Below are 19843 nucleotides of genomic sequence, written 5' to 3' on the forward strand. Positions count from 1 at the left end.
TCAATAATTAAAACTTTTTTAAAATTTATTTAATTGCTGTTCAAGTACAGTTTTCTGTTTTTTACTCCCATCCCAGCCCACCCCCCAATAATTAAAACTTTTAATAAAATGCTTGTTCAATGGAAAATCATAGATAATAAAGGTAGACTATTAGGAAAAAGAACATGCAGTAATCAGGGTGGTTTTGCTGAAAGTATTAGACTGGACTGCAAGTTTCTTTTATTGGACTATAAGGTTCTTGAAGGCAGGGACTCTACCTTACTTACTATTGGGTCCCCAATTCCTAAAGGACAGCACCTAGTATATAGTAGATGCTCAATAAATACTTGCTGAATAAGTGAAAGAAGAAACACATAATCAGAGATCAGGAAAAAGGAAAAACACTGTTTCTGTACAGAGAGTACCAGCCCAATGTATCTTCCTTTGAGCAGGAGTTTCTACATGAGATTCTGAAGCATGGTCCATGCATCCCTTACATAATTGAGCTTGTACCTAGACTAGCATGGATCTCAATAGAAAACGTCTTTTTTCACAAAGGCAAGTCTTTCTGTACCTAATCTAATAGGAGTAGGAGTCGGGCAGTCTGCACAGAAGGACATGGATAACAAATCTGTTCTCAACATTCTATCAACAGGACCAGTTTTTTTTTTAAATCCACTTGTTACACAAGTGTTTGTTGAATACCTACTGTGTGCTAGGCACTGTTCTAGGTGCCTTCATGAAGCTTCTCGTCTTACCATCACAGTCTCTCTCCAAAGATCTGTCCTGCCCACTCCATTTGTGATCTTACATCCGAGTCTGAAACAGTTGCTTGAGCTAATGCGTGCCGGGAGCTGTGGGTCCCACACCACGCGTGTTCATGCCAGGCCGGGGGCAGCACTCGGGCCTTACCTGAAGGGCCTCTCCCCACCCAGGGGCGAGGTGGCGGTGCTCCAGCTCTTCCGGTATTCCTCTCGCTCTGCTTTCTTCTTTCGCAGGGGCGCGGGGACGTAGGCCGTCTGATTGCTTTTGTTCGGGAGGTACTGGTTAAAAGGCACTGCTGATTTCGGCTCACCGTGAGAAGTCCGCCTGGCAGACATGTCATCCTTCTTCACGTCAGGCAGCTTCCGATGCGGCAAGTCAGATTCAGAGTCACTTCCTCTCCCTGGGGAAGAGAGGCCGGGTGCTGAGCCGTGTGCGGGCCAGCGGGAAAGGTCCAGAAGGCAAGTGTGCGGTACTAGGGATGTGGTTAAATCTGTGGGCTCTGGGGATTCCTTCCTTCGGTTACTCACTTAACAAATCTAAAGTATCAGTCCAAATGAGCCTACTCTAGGAAAAGCTCTCAACTTTAATCAGGAAAAAAACCCTCAAATTAAAAAAATAGAGGTAAAGAAACAAACTCATAGGTATGGAGAACAGACTGATAGCTGTTGGGGGCAGGGGTGGGGGCCTAGTTAAAAAGGTGAAGGGATTAAACAAAAAAAAGCCCCCAAACCTCACAGACAACAGTATGGTGATGGCCACAGGAAAAAGGGGGCAGAGGAGGCAGAAGAGGGTAAAGGGGGGACAAATAGTGATGGAAGGAGACTTGACTTTGGGTGGTGAACACATAATACAATATACAGACGATGTATGATAGAACTGTACACTTGAAACCTATATAATTGTATTAACCAATGCCACCCCAATAAATTGTTGAATAAATAATTATTGAAAATAAAAAATAGAGGTAATCCTAGCCAAACCTGAGAGTTACAATTAGGGACACATGTGCAATAGCACAACACACCAGCCTAGATTCTGCAGCTCTCACAAGAAAAAATAAATTAATTAACCAGTAGAATTTTTATTGAGCACCTGTTGTTCCACGTCTTACACTGTGCTAGCTATTCTGACAAATAAAAATTATAAAGCATTTGTCTTTGAGGTTCCTTTAACTGACCCATAAAACACCTGGAGAGTATTAGTTACAATGTAGGAAAAACACGAATTCAGAAAAGTGGCTGATTTGGATTATAACCAAGGGTTTGCCTTCCAGGAAACGGTTTGAGTTATGATAAATGCATATTCCTCTAAATCAGGGCCCTTCCTGTGAACCCTATGGCTCGACAATCTATTCTTTTCTTTTCTTTTCTACATTTCACCTTGTATCTTGCATTTTGCAAACAGAGTTTTATATGATTCACAGAACTTCCTGCAGTGTCTTTGCACACAGTGGGTGTCCTCGAATGAAAAGAATTGGTTTGGTTCCAAGAGTGTTTTAGGCAAGGTGAAGGGATTCAATGTTGCCAACATCAGTGTTCTGCTGGAAATAGCTCCCATGATGAATTATATTGTACCCTTGTTTCCTGAGTCTCATGTCACTTGATTTCTAACACCCATAGAAGGAAGTTGTCATTAAAACACTCCTATTTATACCTAACTGCCATTTTCACACTGGATAAAAACTCTTAATCAATGAGAACATGAAGAGGCTATTCAACTCCAAATAGAAAATTACCTATTTACACTTGCGAAGAGAACCTTAAACTAAGAGTTAAAGAGATGTGGTGGCCCAGCAGAGTGCAGAGTGTGTGCAGGGCCTTAGTCAGACCCACTTCAGGGTGTGCTCTGCCCCTGGGCAGCTATGAGGCTCTGATTTGTTACTAACCAGTTTGAGCCTCCATTTCCCAACTGGTAAAGTGAAGAGAACAGTACTGTCTGCTTCATAGGGCTATGGGGAGGATCGGACACATTAAAATTATCGGTACGGTACTTGGCCCACAGCAAGGGCTTAATAAATGCTGACTACTTATTACGTCCTAATAGTTCTGGGTCTGCCAATAATGAGCTGTGGGCTCCCAGGCTTGTGTCTAATGCACTAGGCTGTCCTTTTCTATAAAATGAGAATGAAATGATTTGCCCTTGAGATGAAGTGATTTAATGGCTTTTAAAAGACTATAAAAGTTAGCCGTGGCTGGTGTGGCTTAGTGGATTGAGCACTGGCCTGGGAACTGGAAGGTTGCTGGTTTGATTCCCAATCAGGGCACCTGCCTGGGTTTCGGGCCAGGTCCCCAGCTGGGGGGGGGGGTGCGAGAGGCAACTGATGGATGTTTTTTGCTCCTTCTTTCCCTCCCCCTTCCCTTCTCTCTAAAAAATAAATTTAAAAATCTTTTTAAAAGGACTGTAAAAGCTAAAGGCACCGGCCATAAACAAGTTGTTCATTGTTGCAGATAAAATATTCAGTTTATGAATTATTCATGCCACTTGCTTCCAGTCTTCTGAAGCTTTGACTGGTTCATTACTTGTTAGTTTTTAATGTGTAACTTAGCTCCCTTCCCATCCTGTCCTTTATCAAATACTGTACATCTCTCCCAGTGTCATAGTAAAATGTTTAGAGCCCTGTGAATTGCTTTATAAGGAAATACCTTGCCAAGCTCTTAGATTTGTTTCCCGATTTAATATCGTCTCCATTTTATAAAGGTGGAAACAGAGGCTCAGAGAGGCCAAGAGAACTCCCTTTCTGAGGCTGGGTATTACCAGGCAGGGACCCCAATGTCTGTTTTTCAGACTCCCAGCCCAACATTCCTTCCAGTGGGATAAACTTCTCTTGGAAAAACATCCTCTGCTTAGAGCATCTGATAATTTTTATAGGGGAAGTACTGCATTTTGTTGAATAAATGAATGAAAGAAAATCATTCTTTGGTCAACTGTGAAGGCTTAGTAACAGATTAGAATTGTCTCAATTTTAAAATCCTATAGTCTATGAACTTCATGTACAATATCTAAAAAAATATATATTATCCATAATATACTGAGTGAATGTCTCAAAATAGGCTGTTTAACACACAAACAGACCACCTTTTTTACTTATTAAAAATTTTTAAAATATTTATCAAAATCTGATCCTTCTTTTCCACAAGGTTACATTTCTCTCCCTTACAGCAAATAGGGGGTCTTTCTTTCTTTTCCATGTCTTTGCCATACACACCCCCAACCCTCTGTTCTTTAATCTTCTTCTAGCACTTCAATTTCTCTCACTCCTTATTTCTCTGCCATAACTCATCTTTTATATAAAGGATGAGAGTACTGGTTTAACAAAATGCATCATATTTATAAAATATGTTCTTAATTTTAAAGGTACCCGAGTGGCAGTTCTTGCATTTCCTCCTCAATGAAGCTCATCCTATCACCCCAGGAGGATACTGGTGAAGGGAAGGGAGGGACTGGCGCCCACCTAGCAGGGCAGGCTGGCTGCACTGCCCCGGGGACCCACAGCATCCCTGCCAGGAAGCCCCTGTGGCACCTCTGCTGAGGGCAGCTCTTGACTGTCCTCCTGAATGGATCAGTGGGCCTCAATAATAATAGCGCAAAAGCTGTCCATATTGACTCAATGCAGAGTTGGAGAATTTTATAGTCAGACTTTCCCTAATTGATTATGAGTCCTAAGAAATAAGTTTGCAAGACTTAAAAAAATTTCTCCTAAATTTGAAAGTTTATTAGGACCAGCAATCTCCTTGATTAGCAGCACTTAAAAAAATACCATAAACTCTAAGGAGATATAACATCTACTTGGATAAAATCATACTAATTTCTGACACACATAAAAATGTGTTGCTTTAAAAACCTCATTAGGTCTTGATTAGTTTACAAGAACATGAGCCTGAAGGTATCAGGCTGATTGGTGAAATCTGTGTGTCAGATGCTCTTTCATGGATGGTGTTTTCTGAAGCTCAATTTTATGTGTCTTTAGATGAAAAAAAAGTTTGTAAAAAGACTCTGGCTTATCAATCTTAATTGTTGCCAACTAAACTGTGCCTCTGTACAACTATAATATTAGTGATCACCATCTCCCATCCCTTCAGGATGTGGCTCGTTGTAAACCGAACCCCTGGAAGCTGGTAACAGAATTAATGAAGGAGTTACATTACCAATGATAAAGAACCAAGATGAGGAAAAGTGATAATTTTTAAAACAATCATAATAATATGGATAAAATAGTCTAGCTCAGATAGGTTTTATAAAAGTAAATTTACCTTTTAGTTATGTTAAAGCTCAGTTTAGATCACACACTGGGCACTGTAACTTCTAAAACTGTGGGTGGTACTGGAGGTCATATGAAATTTTAGAAATGTTTTTCAAGCACCTCACAATGCACCATGGAATTCTTTAGGAGTCACATACTATGTGGCCCTGAGGCTAATCTATTTGTTGGGACGTTTAAGTACTAAACAAAAGCATTAGTTCGGACATTCTAGAATTTAAAAAATCTATTAGGCAAACAAAGGAGTGTGGGTAAATTAAGTTTAAGAGTATACAATTTGGACTTGCAGTTCTAGAGGCTGTTACACTACTTACAGATAGTAATTTTTGTCACTTGCCAATGTTAGGATGATTACTTAACCTCTCTAGGGTTCATATTGAAAATATGGATAAGAAGGAGTATCTTACAGCCCCGTGAGGGGACTAAGTGAGATATTATGTAAGTATATCATAATCTGTGAGGAGGACTAAATGAGATACTAGCAGTTAGGTAATGAACTCAAAACCTAGACACATTAAATACCCACATGCTTTAGTAACATAGAATTTTATAACAGAAAGGCATATTTTAGCTATAGAACATAATGTTCATCTTAGAGAATAGTTTTAAGTCTCTAGAAATATTAGCATCAAGAAATTAGCATTTAAAATACAAACAAAAAATTCCCTACCAGCCTTACTGTCTTTCTGCAAGTTCATACAACGCAGAACCAAGCCATAGCCCCTCCTAAAAAGTACGAAGGTGCAAGAGACTAAGGTAAACAGATTCTGGATAATGTTCATTAAATTGATATCAGGTTGCATGGCAATCTGTTTTTATGAAGAAAAAGTGACCATTCCTTACAGGTAACCAAATCCACAGGATTTAAATCAAAGCCGGCCTCAGAATGGGCAGCCCAGGTGATGCCCTGTCCACGAACGGCCACCTGCCTGGCTCTCGTCAGTGATTGGGCAGCATACCTGTCAAACACTGCCCAAGTTGTGACAATTCAAGTTTCACAACGCCAGGCTTCAGAATTTTCCTTGGTGTGTGCACTGCATTTCCAGTTTGCTGGAAGTCCATCCATTTTCCCTCACACAGTGTGGTACTCACTCCAACATTTCCCTTCCTCATACCCAGAGGATATAAACCTTCGGCACACTTAATGAGCTAATGGTCTGCACAGCGTCTTGATTCACCGAGACGCAGGGAGAAATGATGTCACACATTTTCCACCAGGAGATATGCTCACTGAGGCAATGTTCAGACGAACTGCCAGCAAAGCCAAGCAAAATTCTAAGGATGGTGAAAAGCAACATTAAAAGGCTTCTCTCCTACCAGTTTTAAGTTACCAGGTTCCGCCTTGCCAGCCCCTTGGCCGGTGACAAGGCAGCCCTTGTTCATGTTTAGCCCTTGTTCTATGATGTGCAGTTTGTTAAGGCTCCAACCTACCATCGCTGCTTCCCCTGAGGACTACATCTGGAGAAGGTGTCTGCCGGGAACGGGAGCCAAAGGAATCCAGGCTGTCGAAGGAATCATCTCTGCCGTGCCGAGGGGGAGACAGGGAGTCACTGCGCTCAGAGTCCCAGCAGTCGATGTAACCACTGTCTCGGATGCTACGCTTAGGGCTCTCAATGTCATCAGTCTCCTGTCCGGAAATAAAATAAAATTGCAGACGTTACGGCAACAGACGTTGAGCCTTCAATCTCAGGAAAATCAGCCTCCGTGGTCCTGCAGCTAGCACCAGTACAGACAGGTTATGGCCACCAGTTAGTGAATGAATTATCATCTACAAGTCAACATTTCATTCTCCGACCCTTCCCTGCTGCAACTTTCCCAATCAGAAAATCACACACTTTAGGGTAAAAAAAAAAAATCCCCAATCCCCAGGAACTCCTCCTCCATAATGTTTTTTAAAAAGAAAAAAGGAAGGAAGAATCAAAGATCATCTAGTATGAATTCACAAGAATACTATGGTAGATGAAAACAACAAAAAACCAGAAAACTAAAACCTTAACCTTGACCCGCCTTTCGGAATCCATAACGGCATGTCTGTTCTGGGACAGAGCCCCGAGTTTAGCAGTGCAACTGCTCCTGTTTATGCGATCTGGCAAATGCTCCCAGCATTTGTTGTTGCAACAGAATCAGATCCGTAAAATCCTGGAGCAGCGGGCTTCCATCTCCTGCTACCTTGAAGGGAAATTCCTGCTCTGAAAGGGAGCTGTCTTTCTGAGGCAAAAAGTTAAAAAAAAAAAAAAAAAGCAATGAAAAATATGCAAAAAGCTTTTCCTGATGCCTCAGAAGAATCCAGGCACGCTCTCGCTCTCAGCCAGCTCCTGGCGCTGGGGGAGCTGAAAGCACTTGTGGCTGACCCACATGTTCAGAGCAGTGAGAACAATGGCTGTCTTTGACAGCCTGTGATTATAAATTCTTTTCAGCGCAAGCAGCACATACTAAAACACTGAAATTCCAGCAGGAGAAAGGTCAGTCGAAGCCATCCTCACCCTCGTATTATAATAAAAGCCTTGTTCCCGCCAGTGTCTTAGCATTAATTACAATAGTCCAGGCTGACGAAAACAAAAATAACTCTGGTCACTCAAAGATAAACCTCAATTTAATCTTCCCCAGACGGCTGCTTCAAATCAGAGCTGTGGGTGACATTGTTCTCATCTGCAGAGACTGGAATGTCACACTGTGGATTTCCTGGGATGCTCAGGAAAGTCCCTTCCACAATCCCAATGGGAGGAAAAAACATCTCCACAGTCAAGATTTTGGAAACTGTCTATCTGTGCTGGCTAATATCCCCAAGGGAGGCAATGCCTTTGTAGGAAGCGCCTTTGCCGGCTGCTTCTATCAATTATATCCAGATCCTGTGACACAATCCCCAGTGGGAGGCACTTGGAGGGGACGGAATGGCTGTAATTCACAAGGCACACACAGGTTTTGCATCAAGTGAAGGGAAGGGGAGAGAGCAGAAGGGCAGGGTTGAGGGGAGAGTCCTGCAGTCTCCATGCTAAGGACCTGATTTGTGCCCCTGAGGAACAGGTTTTCAAATGGCCTGGGTGAGTGCAGCCCGCACAACTCTCCAGAGGAAGGCAGAAATTCCAATTATGGAAATTAAGGTAGTTTGCTTGTAGGTCAAAAGTTAACCAGGGTTTGAACAAAAGCCGAGCCTGGAAAAAGAACTCATGACTTCTTCAGTACAGATCTAAATTGGATATGGTTTCATATTTAATTGCTCCAGAAAGGCAAATAATTATCTTGGATTATTTATCCACAGATTGTAAGCCAAATACTTAAAAATAACTATCATTTTTATTGAACAGTTACTATATGTCTGGGGCTACGCTCAATGCTTTTTATATGTTTTATTATTTAATTCGCATACCCTCCCACCCCAGTGATGTGGTTAGCACTGTCCCCACTTCACAGAAAAGAATCAGAGAGCAGTAGTAACCTGAAAAAAGCCACACAGCAAGCAACAAACCTGTGATCCCAACACAGGCCCTGCCTTTAAATCCCAAGGTGAAACTTAACAACATTGGATCACCTCTGGTGTAGTTATAGCTCCCTCCATCAGCAACATCTCCTCCATCAGTTACTACTAGACATGGCCCTTTACTCTGCGGATAAGGCTGTGCTAGCCGGGATAACGTCCCTTCACTAAATGCTGTTGATGCCCAGATCACCAAACTATAAATATTTGTAAAGACAGGCAGTTTGGGGCAGTTTAGAGTAAGTCAACAGCTTGTCTTAGAAGCCTGGCTGACTGGGTGTAAATCCTGGCTCTACCCCTTGTCAGCTGCATGATCTTAGATGAGTTCTGCTACCTTGCCCACGCTTAGTTTTCTCATCTGTAAAGTGGGGCTAATAACAACATCAGTTTCACACGACTCCTGGGAGGGTTAAGTGTTACTATACGAAAAGCATTCAGAAAAATGCCTGAAGTATGGTGAGCGCTCGAAATGTGCACTTTTTTGTCATATAAAATGACTAAATTTTATAAAGTACTTGGGGTAGCAGCACAAAGCTGGATCTTGAAGAAAATAATATCAGAAAGGCTCTCCCAAAGGCCCAATGTTTCCCTCATCCCTACTCTACAGACCATGGGGGAAGAGAAAGGAAGAAAAATCAACATGGTCCTTGGAACTTCAGCTCTTTCTCACAGTTAGTTATGAGAAAGAAAAACAGAAAAGCCTTTCTGTTCATGACTGTGTAACAAGCCAAGAATAAAACCTTGGCTCAAGTGACAGCTGAAGGCTGAACCGTGTGGCCAGTTTGAAAAGTGAAAACGAGGCCACCCATGGCCATCCTTGACCCAGCTGGTCCCGTGGAACCTTGGGATGAAGCAAGAATCTGGTTCTTCAGCCAAAAATAAAGAGGTAGACACAGCCAGATGGACAATCGTACTGGATTCCATCAAGTCACCCAGAGTTAAGCCTGACAGAGAGAGCAGAAGATATAAAGCAATATGAAGTACAGTTTAAATTCTTCCTTATCGGGGTCCAGTAATGTCATTTATGTTTTCACCTAGAAGCCTGCCAGCATTCTGCCAGGGAAGAAAGATAAGACTCCAATCTGGTGTAAGTCCCATTTGTTTATTTTTTCTTTTGTTTCCCTTGCCTGAGGTGATATATCAGAAAAAAATACTGCTATGAGAAATGTCCGAGATTTTACTGCCTGTGTTTTCTTCTAGGATATTTATGGGTTTTGAGTCTAACATTTAATCCATTAATCCATTTTGAGTTTATTATTGTTTATGGTTCAAGAAGATGGTCTACTTTCATTTTTTTTTTTGCTCATATCTGTCCAACTTTCCCAACACCATTTATTGAATAGACTATTTTTATCCTATTATATATTTTTGTCTCCTTTGTCAAATATTAATTGACTGCAGAGATATGGGTTTATTTCTGGGCTCTCTATTCTGTATTATTGATCTCTATGCCTGTTTTTATGCTGATTCCATGCTGTTTTAATTACAATGACCTTCTTCTAATCTAGTTTGATATCAGGTAGCATGATTTCTCCCACTTTATTTTTTCTCAAAAGTTTTTTCACAGCAAAGAAAACCATCAACAAAATGAAAGACAACCCACTGAATGGGAAAACATATTCACTGATACATCTGATAAGGTTTTGATATCCAAACTTTATAAAAAACTTATAAAACTCAACACCAACCCTCCCAAAAATGAAACAATCCAATTAAGAAATGCAAAGAACCTAAATAAAAATTTCTCCAAAGAGGACATACAGATGGCCAATAGACATATGAGCAGATGCTCAACATATTTCTGTATAAGGTAGAGTGTAACTGACTTAAACTTCATGGGTCTATCCAATACCTGGAAATAGTAGTTAACCTGGAATACATATCATTTTCTGATATGATACATATCATAATCATCTGATATGATACATATTATAATCATCAGAGAAATGCAAATTAAAACCACAATGAGATATCACCTCACACCTGTCAGGATGGCTATCATCCATAAGTCAACAGAAAACAAGTGCTGTCAAGGATGTGGGAAAGAGGAAACCCTGATGCACTGTTGGTGGGAGTGCAGACTGGTGCAGCCACTGTGGAAAACAGTATGGAATTTCCTCAAAAAACTAAAAATGGAACTGCCTTTTGACCCAGCAATTCCACTTATGGAAATTTATCCAAAAAAAAAAAAAACCCTCGAAACACTAATTCAAAAAACCTATATGCACCCATATGTTCATTGCAGCATTATTCATAATAGGCAAGGTTTGGAAGCAGCCCAAGTGTCCATCAGTAGATGAATGGATAAAAAAAAAAAAAGCTGTGGCACATTTACACAATGGAATACCACTTGGTTGGAAAAAATGAAGGAAATCTTACCTTTTCAACAGCATGGATGGAATCTGGAGATTATTATGCTAGGTAAAATAAGCCAGTCAGAGAAAGACAAGTACCATATCATTTCATTTATACATGAGTGAAATCTAATGAAAAAATATAAATAGACTCATAGATATAAAAGAACAGGCTGACAGCTGTCAGAGGGAAGGGGATTGAAGGCTGGTTGAAAAAGGTAAAGGGATTAATCAAAGAAAAAAACCTCAGATGCAGACAACAGTACAGTGATTATAAGAGGGAAGGGGGATGGGTTGGCGGGTTGGCAGAAGAAGGTAAAGTGGGGATGAATGGTGATGGAAGGAGACCTGACTTCTGTAGGTGAACACCATGTAATACACAGATGATGCATTATAGAACTGTACACCTGAAATCCATATAATTATATTAACCAATGTCACCCCAATGAATTCAATAAAGAAGAATCCAATCTGTTCGCTGTGCTAATTGCTAGTTGTTCCAGTAAAAGTGTGTGAATGAATGGGGTGAGAACAATCAGCTTCCATGACACTTTTGAGTTATTTCACTCATCTGTCCTCTTCCCATTCCCTTTTGTGAGCTATAATGAGAACCAGCGAGTGTTGGTGGATGACTTCTGTATCCGAGAAACTCCAGATGCCTCTGCTTTACCACCCAACATCTTCTGCTTCCTTTGTGATTTATAAGGCGTCTCAACACTATTCTGGAAGGTTTCCAGGTTCTACTTTTCCAGCCTGATAACCCATCTCCACCCTCCACACTCTGGATGGGGCAGCTATATATTCCATGGATATTTACTGAGCATCAAATATGTGCCAGGCACTGTCCTGGTGCTGGGAATACAACATTCTATAAAATTGATAAATACTTCATTCTCATGGACCTTATGTTCTAGTTAGGAAGACAAAATATGAACAGACAAAAAGGTTAGTGAATACAAATTCGGGTGGTAAGTATCATTGATAATAGGGCAGGTTAAAGGAAGAGAAGTTGATTGTGGTTGCTAGGTCCGGGCTTCTTTCTCACACTGCCCCTCTTTATCTTGTTGGTCTGGTTAATAATCCTCATTTCTTGAAACAGTAGTGGCATAGGCCAATCATGGTACCCCTTGGCTACAGTGGCTAGTTCAGAAAAAGGAGCCACATTTGGGTCAGAGTACACCCCTAGGAATTTTATATCTGGGACTAGGGGAAAGAATTCCCTGTTTTTCTGGGCGAGTAGCTAGAAGCAGGAAATCCTGGGGATGCTGCTGGCAATGTTCCCTGATGTGAGAGAATGTTTGCCTATGGGAGGAGAGAATGAATTCAGAGAGAGACAGGGAGCGATGAGGGGAAAACAGAGAGAACAACTTAGACTGTTGACTTTAATTCCAGGCTCTGAGACCCCAAAGGCCCTCTTGTCCCCCTGGCTCTCCCTTCCATCTCTCTTCTCATAGTAATTCCCCTGCGTTCGGTTTAGGTGTTCCCTGCTTTGGAAGACTTCTGCTGACATACCCAGGCTCAATGAAAGACCACGGTCACTGTGCCTTCAGAGACCTTTTTGGGATATAGCAATAGCGACCTACTACGAGTACCTACTATGTGCCAGACACTTATGCTAAGGACTCTACAGGTTCTACTTGTATTACAGAACTAAAAGGTTGCACTGTAGTCAATAACCTTCGTGCACATTTCTCCCAATAGAAAAATGAACAAAAATTCACCTTTAACAGAAACCTAAACAACAAAACAAACAAGCAAGCGAAGTATAACCAAAGACACTGAAATAGAGAACAGCCTGACAATGACCAGAGGGGAGAGGGGAGGGGATTTCAGGGGAAAAGGGGAAGGGTTTACAGGAACAAGTATAAAGGACACATGGACACAAACTAAGGGGGGTGGTGGGGAGGGCTGGGGGGGTGGGATGTGATGGGAGTAAAAGACAGAAAACTGTACTTGAACAACAATTAAAATAAACAAATTAAAAAAATAAATAGGGGTGAGGATTAAAAAAATAAAAATAAATGAATAAAAAAGAAAAATGAACATAAAAAAATGTCTGGCTAGTCTCTTTTGTAAAAGAAAAAAAATTAATTTCAAATAAACTTCAGCCTGTCTATGTGCAGAAGAGATAACCGTGGTCCCTCCACATCTGTTCTCTATTCCTTTTCCAGTGAAAATACCCACAGTTTTTAGCTGAAATAAAATCTACTTTCCCCAGGTCTTTTCTTACACCTAGCTATGGATCTGTGACCAAGTTTATCAGCTATACAGAATGTGAGCAGAGGCATAGTGTATGACTTCCCCAAAGTGTGTTCCGAGGGAGGACAGAGGCACTTCTCCTCATCCCCCCTTTCTCCCGACTCAGGTGTGGACATGGTGGCCAAAGCTCACAGTCTTCTTGAACCAGCAGGTGAGGAGCTGTGGGTTGACAGTGATGAAGAGAAAAGATGGAAGGAGGCTGGTCCTCCAGGATCACTAACCAGTCCAGCTTGACCCTGGGCCACTCACATCCAGACCTCACTTATAATCTGTGACTTCAAAATAAAATTCTGTCTTATGGAAGCTGCTGCTAGACTTTTCTGCATTTCCCAGTTGAACCCAATCCTAATTGAGAAAAGAAAATGATATGTATTCCAGATTAACTACTATTTCCAGGTATGGGATAGACCTGTGAAGTTCCGGTCAGTTACGCTCTACCTTATACAGAAACATGGGACATGTCCCACCACAGCTGGCGCATGTCCTGTGACATTATCTATAGTCATCAACAAGGCAACAGCTGTTCATAATAACAGGCCATTTCAAGGCAGCTGAAATGACCAATTGTCTCAATGGAAAGCAAAGCTAAGTTGAAGAAACCACTAACTGTTCAGATTGCAAAGGGGCTGGACTAGTGGTAAGAAATGCCAATAACAAGAATAAATCAGGTTCCAGGAGAATCCCGCAGAGGAACTGTGAGGTGGAGCTTTTAGATGTGCGGTTTAAAAGAGATGACCCATATATCATTATTCAAGTCCAAATTTAATACATATAAAAGCTTAGATTTCACAAACCCAGCCTGGGCCTGTTCTGGATTCTTACTTCCTCTGACAACAGACTTAGATGAAACATAAAAGGATAAATAAGAGTTAGAAGACACTAAGAAACAATATGTTGTGCTTAATGGAGTGGGTACATTTGTCTTATTTTTTAAAAAAGAATTTAGGTTTAAAACTTTGTTTAAATGTATTACAACTGATATTGAAATTTTTGTCCATTTATACAAATGTGAGCCAGACTACCTCAAGGCATATGAGAAGAACAGTAAGGGCTATTAGCTTGAATTCAAGGAAAAAAAGGCTAAAAATTATTAGAAAGTTGGAGCAAATTCTTGCTTTCAGTACTAAAAGAAAAATTTTAAAGCAAGGAATGTCTCTCGGTGAGGTCTCATTAGTGCCTTTAGTTTGCATGTTCGAGAGAAAAGAAAAGCTAGGCCTTAATTGATTGGGGCCACAATGTACGCCTTGTTCAAAACCCAGGAATGCTCTCGATTACAAATGAACCTGTTCACTGAGGCTGGCGGGCGGGGCTTCTCTTGAGTAACACTATACCCTAGTACTTTGAATGAGTTAATCTATACTTCTGAACCTTAAAAGGGGACACACAAGCAGGCACACAAAAAACGTGCCGCTGTTTCCTGGACAAATCCCTACCATAGGTCTTTCCCGTAATCAAATAAACAAAACTAAATATTGTGAAAAAATTTTTACAAAATTTCCAGCTCATTCAAATGCAATGGCCATGAAAGGCATATCTGAAAAGAGAATGCATCTAATTGTCAGAGCCTGTCCAGGGCGGATGCCCAGGCAAGAAGTTGGCTGACGTTACCTCACCCACACCAAGGCCCTGACGGGTAAGCAAAATGACCTTTAGGACAAAAGTGCAGAGCAAGTCTTCATTTTTGTATAGTGCTGTATTGTTTAAATCAGGCTTTATTCCCATGAGCAAACAAGCACTGAGCTCTCTGGCACACAAAGCCATATGCTGATGGACTGAGTTTGCTCTTATGGAATTACAGTTGGATGAGCTCAGATCTCCCATCCTCCGAAGGGTATACAAGTTCAGGTAAGGGTAGAAAGCAAGAGGCCAAGATGTCATCGGTGAGGCAAGTGGTCATTTCCTTAAGTGACGTGACATGTTTGGTCTGATTGATTCCATCATGCAGAACTAAAATGAACTAAAACTTAAAAACAAGCCATTGGGTTGCTTTCCCACCTTTTCTAAACCTCCTGGGATAAGAAAGAAAAGCCAAGTTACCTTTCTCATCTGAGCCAGCAAGCCTTCGAACTCCTTCAGGTTCAGTGTCGCTCCGCTATAGGACGCACAGCTATTCGCTGCCTTTCCCAGCCAGTAAATGGTAACTAATACCTGTGAAATAAAACCATGCACAAGATTGGGAGAATTTGCCCTCAAGAATGACTTTTAAACTAAGGAATCAATAATGGTCCACTAACAGGGAAGCAGGAAGGTACGTGCAGTCCTGATTTACAAAACTATCACTTATGAGGTATCCGTTACATGTAAAATCATTTTAACAGGAACCCAATGCTGTCTGTCAACACAATCATAATTCAGTAGTTAAACCCCAGTCACAACCCCAGTGTAAGGAACAGTTCATCTATAAGATAGCAACAAGGAAAAACAAATCCTCTACAATTATTTTTGTATAATGAAATAGTCAAATATTCAAAATTAGGAAGCGAAAAACTCTGGAGTCTTTACCTAGACAAGTAATAAATAGGTTGGCGATTCCTATTTAGAGAGGTGCCTTCGAAGGCCTACAGTGGCTACTTGTGGGCCCTGAGGCTCTGCTAAGACCAATGGCAACCATCCCAATGAAGTGATAAAGGTTAATGAGTGGTTTCCAGCACAGGATCAACACAATGTATTTAACTAAAGTCTGAAGAACACGATGTAACGAAGAATAGGATGTGCAGGTATCTAGTGTTGGACTACAGGTGGACTCCCATAAATCTCAGAAGGGAATTATTGAGCCTGGACAAGGCTACTGCCAATTAAACTATCTTAATAGTCATAGACATCTAATGTGTTTAAGAAAGTCTGAGTATTCAGGGGTCTGAAGCCACAGTCCTATGATACTTTGTTCTGTCTTTCCAAAGAAACTGTTCACAAATGCACATGCTCCTTACACCAATGTTCCCATACAACCCAGTAGGGGTTGGCTGAAGACGAGTCCCTAACACTGAATGATTGGGATCTGAAGCTTATGGAAAAGCTAAGACTATTATTTTATTTTCCCATACGTTTCTATTGCTTCAGCCAGGGTGGGAAGTACTCACTGAACCTCTCTTCACATGCTAGGCCAGACAGTGCTTCGGAAAATGTTATGTGAACGTGAGTTCAGATGGCAACAGGCCCCAGATATGGTTACATGCCATCAAGGCTCTGGTGTGATTTGGTTTTCTACCTCTGAGGGAAAATTTTACTTCAGGAAGCCCTGAAAACTTCCAGAAAGTCTTTTTATTTTTTATTTTTTAACCTATTGCTTAAAAATAACCTCCCAGAGAACAGACAACTGCGAATGTCAGGACATCAACCAGGACCATCAAAGAACTGATGTGTACTAAGGGAGCATGAGGCTATCCTGACAAGTGTAATAGGGAAGGGAAAACACCATTGTGCTCAGTTTTAGATGATAGGGCCTCCGATTTGTTTCAAACTGTGTGATGAAAAATGGCATAAAGCACTAGTTTTACAGAGGAAGAAAAAGAAGAACGAGACTGGCAATCAAATATAATAGCACCCTAGACATTTAAAAAGGGGGGGTCACAGCTAATTTTTCTATTTTATATGTAGACAATAATTTCTCACATCCCTCTATTTAACCTTTAAATTAAAGAGCAGTAATATGCTTGCCTTTTGAAAATAAGATCTAACTCCAGAAAGTTGATTTTGGGAAGTACTTATAAAAACCTCAAAAGATTAATAGGGAAAAAAAAGTACAAACCCACGACAGTTGACACTATTCCTAGCGTGCTGATCTTTCCCTGAAACAACTGGCCCAACTCCTTAATTTAATCTTCCCAAATGCGCCTGCCACGGGAAAGCAACTTTCAACGGCGCTGAGAAATCACTTTGTATTTAAGACACTAAACAGCAACGTGGCACAGGCTTTTATCTGTTTATTTCTGGATTGAGAACTTATTTAATTAGAGAGACCCCCAATCTACCATTTTTGTTTCTATTATAGTCATTAATTATTCTATCAGAGACACATATACTAGCTTTCTAGAACTCTTTCTAGCAAGACATACAAGAGGCACTGAATGTATGGACTAAATTTTACACTTGAACCATCAAAGTCAGAAAGAATAAGCTTGGAAATCAAAGTCAAAAACACTTACATTTTTCAGCTTCCTACTATAATCAATGCTCCTAATTAAGGGAAAGGAAAAGAAAATATGATCAGAACAGCAGTTTCTTCACTCTGCTCTTGCCTTAAACACTTCTAGGGTGTACTTGAAGTCAACTAGTATAATGAAACCAGGAAAATATAATATTTTTAAGTCTTATCATTATTATTTTAGGTTCTAAGTAAAATGATTTAGACAACGCAAAGTGGGCTTAAAGGTCCATCACGCACCATGAAAAGTGGAGTGCTCCATAACATCTGGAAAATGAAGAATTCCACTTAAAACTAAGACTGTTTATGTTTGTATTCTCAAAGTTTAACTGTTAAAGTAAAATTCTGCCTTAATTATAAACCACTGTCAAATGAAAATCTGATTGCACAAATATTTTTCATACAAGTACTATATATCCTCGTCCGAGGACACTGTTTTCATTACTTCAGAGAGAGAGGGAGGGGGAGAGAGACAGAGACTACCATGTGAGAGAAACGCTGATTGGTTTACCTTCTCATATACCCCCCAGACCTGGGGCCAAACCTGCAACCTGGGCATGTGCCCTGAGGGGGGAATGAACCCATGAACCTTTTTTAAATAAAGATCTAAAACCTTAATTAAATAGTCTTGAAAAGATACATATAAGAGGAAATGCTACCCAAATATTTGTCCTTTTCTGTTATGGACATAAATTTGTGTTTGGAATTAGCTATAAGTAAGAAAGTATGCATGTTATGTTGGAATATACACATGTGCATTCTTATATACATAAATATTTATTCTCAAACTATAAACAAATAAGTTAGTTGGTGGCACTTTCTAAATATTCATACAGTGAGATATAAAAATTTCTCCAAAATGATTCCAAAGTTCCTTCAACATGTCAACAAATAGATTCTAGGAAAAACAGATATTGTGTGTGTGTGTTTTCACAGTAACTTCAGGTGGGGAGACAGGAGGGAGAAGGCAAACTACTTCATAAGCAGTTAAGATTCCTTCAAGTTTTTAGACCCCCACTACTTCCTTGCTGCATATTCTGATCCAAAGTACATATCAATGAATAGGTGCACAATTTTAAGTCAGTTTACGTTTGAGGAAATAGAAAACAATGTAGTACATTCTAAGATAAACCCACTGGTCCAATTTGATTAGAGTAAGGGAATATTTTCATGTTCTCTGCTTTTAACAGAAAAAAAAAATGATATGTCATTAGATACTGGCTAGGATTTTTTAAAAATTTAACAAAAACAGATAAAAATTAAAAATCTATAAAAGATTCAAAATTGTTATTAAAAAAACAAGTTAAAAACAGGGCACGCAAAACTTTTTCTGTGTTGACAATAAAAATTCATTGATTAAAACTATGACCCACTTCTAAAAAAAATCATCTTTGGCACATAGTAGGAGCTCACAAAATATCCGTTGAATGACTTCCACACAGCAATCAATTAAGTGAAAATACTTCCAAATTTTTCAGAGAAATGCTCAGGAGCAATTCAAAGCCTGGGCTCATTTTCATCCAATTGTTTCAATCCCTGGAAGGATACTTGCCACGTGGCCTCTGACTGTGCTTTTATGCCCCATCGAGGGTGTCTGGCATCCATTACGGGGTAGAGCTCACTAAATTACACATGCAGTAATCATTTGCAGGTTTTCCCTTTTTAGCCTACTCAAGTTACTGCTGAAAAAAATGTAAGAAAAATTACTTCCAATGAAAGCTAAACTAATGAGTGTTTTTTTTTAATTTAAAAAAGCATCAACATTTTTTTCTGTAAGATCTAGCCCTATAACTTATTGCTTATGGTATTAATTGATATCGGTGGGGTGTTCTCCAGCTCTAATAGTGTTCTGCTCAACTCTCAGAGGAAAAAGCAGAGACATACAGCAGTTCCACTTTGATCTACAAAAGCTGTAAACCGTATGTATGGTCCGAATGTCGCATGCACAGTGCCAAACTAACCAGCACCGTTCACGGAAATGTTGTAAGCAGAAAGCCCATCTGTGCCCACTCTCGCTAAAACCAGAAGCAATATTCTAAGTACTGTAATAAATTTATGGCATAATTTTAATATAAAATTATTTATGTTCTAAATATTCCTACAGTGAAATAAAGTTTTTTCTCAATAATTAGTTCAAGTTCAACATCCTCCCATGCTTGGGGACTGCCCTTCCCACCACATTGGTCCCTGTTCATTACGCTTCTACCACACTGGCTACTTTTCTTTTTAAATATCATGTTAATTTCTCTTCCCCAGATTTCTACATGGTCTTCCTCCGCACTCCATGCCTTACAGATCTCTGCATGGCTGGCTCTTGCTTCCCATTCATGTCTCAGCCCTCAGCTGACATGCCGCCTCTTCAGAGTGGCCACTCTTGACCACCTCTGGACTGGTCGCTATCCTCTTTTTGTTCAGTTTTATTGAGACACAATCGACATATAACATTGTACACGTTTAAAGTTTACAACCTAATGATTTGATATATCCATTAGTATGATAGTCACTATCTTTCACACCATCTATGTTTACTTCTCAGCACTTACCACTCCCTACAATTCCTTTTGTATTTAGTTATTTCTCATGTGTTGACACAGGGTGTGAATTCCACG

General features: G+C 40.2%; 1 protein-coding gene across 1 annotated transcript in view; it reads right to left on the reverse strand.

Moving 5' to 3' along the window:
• The window catches only part of LIMCH1 (LIM and calponin homology domains 1), a 322455-nt gene that overhangs the window by 77399 nt on the left and 225213 nt on the right, over nt 1-19843 (reverse strand). The window contains exons 5-8 of the mRNA XM_053672339.1: nt 17236-17266; nt 15128-15238; nt 6434-6629; nt 892-1144 (exon numbers count right to left, since the gene is read on the reverse strand). Coding sequence (XP_053528314.1) covers nt 892-1144; nt 6434-6629; nt 15128-15238; nt 17236-17266 — 591 coding nt within the window. The remainder of the gene's footprint in view (nt 1-891; nt 1145-6433; nt 6630-15127; nt 15239-17235; nt 17267-19843) is intronic.

The sequence above is a fragment of the Artibeus jamaicensis genome, unplaced genomic scaffold (assembly GCF_021234435.1).
Source record: "Artibeus jamaicensis isolate MK-2021 breed Jamaican fruit bat unplaced genomic scaffold, CSHL_Jam_final contig_76, whole genome shotgun sequence".
Classification (NCBI taxonomy): domain Eukaryota; kingdom Metazoa; phylum Chordata; class Mammalia; order Chiroptera; family Phyllostomidae; genus Artibeus; species Artibeus jamaicensis.